Source organism: Austrofundulus limnaeus, unplaced genomic scaffold (assembly GCF_001266775.1).
Source record: "Austrofundulus limnaeus strain Quisiro unplaced genomic scaffold, Austrofundulus_limnaeus-1.0 Scaffold94, whole genome shotgun sequence".
Taxonomy (NCBI): Eukaryota; Metazoa; Chordata; class Actinopteri; order Cyprinodontiformes; family Rivulidae; genus Austrofundulus; species Austrofundulus limnaeus.
The window spans coordinates 958,002-962,905 of NW_013952496.1; the positions used below are offsets into that span (position 1 = coordinate 958,002).

At 39.9% G+C, this 4,904-nt stretch overlaps 2 protein-coding genes across 2 annotated transcripts in view; one reads left to right on the forward strand and one right to left on the reverse strand.

Moving 5' to 3' along the window:
* cog6 (component of oligomeric golgi complex 6) overlaps positions 1-4,904 on the reverse strand; it is a 155,560-nt gene that overhangs the window by 116,570 nt on the left and 34,086 nt on the right. The gene's annotated exons all lie outside the window — the stretch shown is intronic.
* Positions 1-4,904, forward strand: part of lhfpl6 (LHFPL tetraspan subfamily member 6) — an 83,615-nt gene that overhangs the window by 69,966 nt on the left and 8,745 nt on the right. The window contains exon 3 of the mRNA XM_014012759.1: positions 4,181-4,279. Coding sequence (XP_013868213.1) covers positions 4,181-4,279 — 99 coding nt within the window. The remainder of the gene's footprint in view (positions 1-4,180; positions 4,280-4,904) is intronic.

Below are 4,904 nucleotides of genomic sequence, written 5' to 3' on the forward strand. Positions count from 1 at the left end.
GTATTGACTCAGGGGGGCTGAATAATTTTGCACATCGCACTTTTCAGTTTTTTATTCCAGTAAAATATATTTATGTTTGTGGTTGTAATGTGACAAAATATGGAAAAGTTCAAGGGGTATGAATACTTTTGCAAACCACTGTATATTATAAAACTTTCTGTTCTGTTTCTCAGAGCAGCTTCAGATTTGTTTTCAGCAGACGTGTTGTTTAAGGTGCGAGTCTAATGCTTCAAACAAAAAAAACATTTCTCATGGCAAGAGGAAATATAATGTCATATCTTTGTAAAACAGAAACACATGATCCCCCACCCTCCCTTTTTTTTCCTGCAAAGAAATTAAATTTGATTACATGCAGCTGCCTTTAAAGGGAATTTTAGAATTTGTTTAATATTAATCATGAATACATAACCGAGTTGGCGTGCTTTACGGTCCTTACTGTTACAAATCTGAACCAAACACAATGAATAAAATTATATAACTGGGGATATGCAAACTGCTGTGTGTGCTCCTAAATACATTTTTGCACCTCACAGAATAATGGAGGGGTTGAGTTCATTGGAGTAACCAAGAGTCTGCTGGAATAAAAAAAAAATACATTACATGCTCCTGTTTTACTTTTGCTGCACAGCTCAGGCAGAATAAATAGTTTTTACGAAGGGAAAACCAGAATTGTACAGGTTTGAAGAGAGGCGGATGAGTTGCAGCATCCTGGACCCACTCTAATGTTCAAACGTTTTGCCAGGACTTGCAGACTTTAACAGGTTTTGTTGGTCCACTTCTGCAAGAATCACACACAACTGTGGCTGTGTCCAAATCCAGGGGCTGGGTCCTTCGAAGGACTAACCCAGGGGTCTGCAACCTTTATGATCAAAAGAGCCATTTTTGCTTCTTGACGCACTAATAACATGTGTTCAGAGTCACAAAACAAGCTACAACTGTGATTGGTGACTGGTGGTCCGTGGGCCTTTTTGAGGCCTCTTTGGGAACTTTTACGGCCAGTGGAGTTGACATTATAAAACCAAAAAATATATTGTGAATTTTATTATTTATTATTAATCTTACACATTAGGACAAATGAAAAGACTATATTCATGTAAACAAGAAAAATACTGTATATAGTTTACACCAAATTTCATAAAAACTAGTACAACTGAGCTATTCGAATTCTTTAAAGGTAATTCTGATGGATTTGAGAGAAGGATCATAGAAAGAAATTGGATTATTTAAGTACACAACAGGCTAGCATGAGCTAATCAACATGGTTTACTTGTATTTGTATTGATCACTTATTTGCATACAAACTGATTTCTGTTGTGGGTAAAAAAAATATTCTATGTTTGGCCACATTTTCAAATAGCCACTGGAGAGGGTGCAGAGGGACCAAAGAGTCACGTGTGGCTCCAGAGCCACAGGTTGCAGACCCCCGGACTAACCGGTTTAGGTGGGCCGGGTCCTTGGTCGACCTTGTGAATTTGGACGATCTAGTCTTCTACTTTATTCCCCTCCTTACCCCGATGTTACTCCTGTCGCCTCACAACTGTGATGACGCTAAACAGAAGCAAAAATAGATCGACATCAGCAAAATGTCTAGATATTAGTATTAAAAATATCATAAAAGAACAAAATTAGCTTAAAGGCAGTATTTGCACATTTATTTTTCTATACCAGCTCGTTTGATTGCTGACAAGAATAATGTTAAAAACATGTCAAAATGATAAAAGCATTAACAACACAACCGCTTGAAACTTTTCATTTTCATACCGTCAGATTTTTATTTAAAACTGTACTCCTTTCTCTTGCTTCGTCCACCATTACGAGCAGGAAAAAAATGCTCCGGTCCACTCGCAATGCTTTATGGGATACGGTGGGCCGAGAATCCATCAGACCCCTCCCTCAAATCAGGGCCATCGGAGGAGTCTTTGAATTTGGATCGCCTTCGGTGCGGCCCCGTGATTAGGGATGCACGATATATCGGCATTAATATCGGTATCGGCCGATATTGGTCAATTTTTAGAATATCGGTATCGATCCGATAAGTAAAACTGGGCCGATATTAACATCCGATGTTGATTTCCCACATTTTAGCTTTGTGTTTCTGTTTTGGAAGGGAGATGGTTGGTTGAGTGGTATCTGTTTGATCATGATAGTGTTAGTGACGCTGCACAGCCATGAAAAACTGAAGTAGAGCCATGTCAGAGGTCTGGTTGTTTATTTATGGTATTAAAAAACGACCCAAGTATGTTTGTGCGTACATGTATAATATAATTTGTGTGTTTGTGTAATATCGGTAAAAATCGGTTATCGGCCATAACAGCAATAATTATATTGGATATCAGCTGAAATTTTCATATCGGTGCATCCCTTGCTGTGATGTCAGCAACCGACAAATTCAGCCTTCGGAGGACGCAGCCCCTGAATTTAACCTGTCTCTGAATTATCTTAAACCTGACAAAAAGTCCAAATTCACTTTTTATTATTGAGTCAGCTGATTATATAGTGTGTGGAGGTTGAGGTCTAAATGAATGCTGAGGTTTGAACAGATCTCAGTGTATTTCTATCTGGAAAATAATGAGTAAAATTAAACAGCTTAATAATTATTATTAATAAAAGTTTTTAAAAAAATCACATTTTTTTGTTTACTCTCACAAACTAAAGGCATGCAGATGTATTAAACCTTTGTTTTAACTGAACATTTAAGGAGAATTACATCGTTTACTGAGCCGTAGGGCCCCCAGCCTCATCAGTATGCCAGCGTTTCACTGAATTGATTTTCTACCAGCAATACCAAAGTCAGCCACTCTGTTTTTCTCCCAGAAATCTGCTGTCCTTTTGACTTTGACGTGGGGGGAAAAAAAACACAGATGTCTTTTTCACTTTTCCCACTCCACCTCAGACGTTAGCCAGTTTGTCCGGCCCGCTTCCATTAGCATGTGGATTAATTCCCGCTTGTTATCAAGCGTAGATGTAATAAGGCAGCCCTGGATGGTAGGGCTAATCACTTTGGCAGGCGGCGCTTTCTTGCCTTTTTTTTTTTCTTTTTTTGCTCGGCTGCCATACTCGCATCCCCCCCCCAAAACTGATAGCGGGGCAGACGCATCAGAGAGGATTAAGCTAATGTGATGGCAGAGCCACCTACCAGGGGCCCCCACAGGATAATTTTAAGAGACAGTCCTTGACATTCAGGGAATAACTTGTCAAGACCTGGCTACGGGCAAATATTGAGGATATTAATCCTTAATGTAATGGCCTTGACTGGATTTTGCTCTTGTCTTTGGGAGCAGCTTTAAGCGCAGTCATAAGTTTCCATAATCACTGACATAAAGCAGTCCCTCAAGGATTCTCCTGAGTTTTACAGTAATTATTACACACTTTTAAAAAAAGCTCCTGTTTTTCACTCCTGCCTGCATGAAAAATTGCCAAGCCATTTGCATAAGGGTTGTTGTTAATTTGCGTGAGTTGTACGATACGCTGGCAGAGGAGAGCTTTGTTATGTTGCAGGAAGAAAAAAAAGGGGCGAAGACGTAAAAATCACAGCCCGTATCATTTTACAAAATATTGCTTGCCTTGGGGTGAAACTGCTGCGTCTCTGCCTCCGTTTCAGCTGTTGGAGTCACATCTCTGTCTTTCTGAGGGTTTTAATTAAAGCACAAAGAAAAAAATCCACAGATTTAATGGAGTTCGGCTTGATGGATATAGAGATGTAATGGTGATGTAAAAAAAAACAGCAACAAGATGTGGCTGTGCCTTTTTTGAATATCGAATTAATTTATAAACTAAAATTACGCCGCGTGAAATTTTAGCTCAATATCATTCGAACTGACTGAGTTATGTCGGTGTTTGTGTTGTGCGACATTAATTAGCGGAGGCAGCCATGTTGAATTTAATCAACTCCAGCTGGTAAGCAGTTGTAGATGTATGTCCAGTGATTACTTTGTGCCAGTTTCAATAAAACTCCTCCAATGGTTCATGAGATATTTCGGTAAAGAGGCAGACAAAAAACGGTTATCTTCCGGGCGAAAAGTTCTGAGAAACCACAAAGACCGTCCCACGAAACCATTCTTCAAAGAGCTTGACGACGAGAGTTTGTCCTTGCTGCCGGTTTTTTTTCCTCCCCGCCGTATTTCTGCCGTGAGTTGTGTTTCTGCGATTCCCTGACCGTTCCTCTTAATCTGGCCCTCAGGTCTGCTCATCGGCTCCGGCTGCGCGCTCTACCCGCTGGGATGGGACAGCGAGGAGGTGCAACAGACCTGCAACAACAGCTCCGACCAGTTCAAACTGGGTAAGATTGTATCACACCTGAACACACGGGTTACTCACGTTTCTTACATTTATCCTGTCCCCTGAAAAGAAGGATCCATAAGAAGGAGTTTTATTGGATCCCTGACAGGAAGTCTTTTCGTCTTCTGAGAACTGACACACGTCTTTCATGCTGTCACATGGCTGTGGTTTCTGGGTGTTTAAAATGCACAATAAGGAGTGATCTGATCCTCCAGTAGCTGCTGGTTCTATCTATAAATATGTGCCGAGAATAACTAGGAGCTGGGTTTGTGCTCTGTATGCAGCTGGTGTTATAAGGACTACCTCACAGACAGTAATATGCTACTTTATCAGGCACCAGGGAGACGGAGGAGCTTTTCATCTCCCAGCTGCTGCTATTCTCGATGCTAATCAAATAGTGTTCAATGTTTCACTTCATTTAAATATTTTATTAAAAACTGCAGTGTCTGCAAACTTCAAGACAACAAAAGAAAGAAAGGATTTGGTGTTTTTAGGTGTGATGAAGTCAAAAATTATTGTGTCTAAAACCAGCTGACATTTAAAGATCATTTAAATTTAGTCTGAAAGTGTTTTGTTCAAATGGTGAAACTAACGAGATGTTTTTGTTCAGACCACAAAAAAAAAAA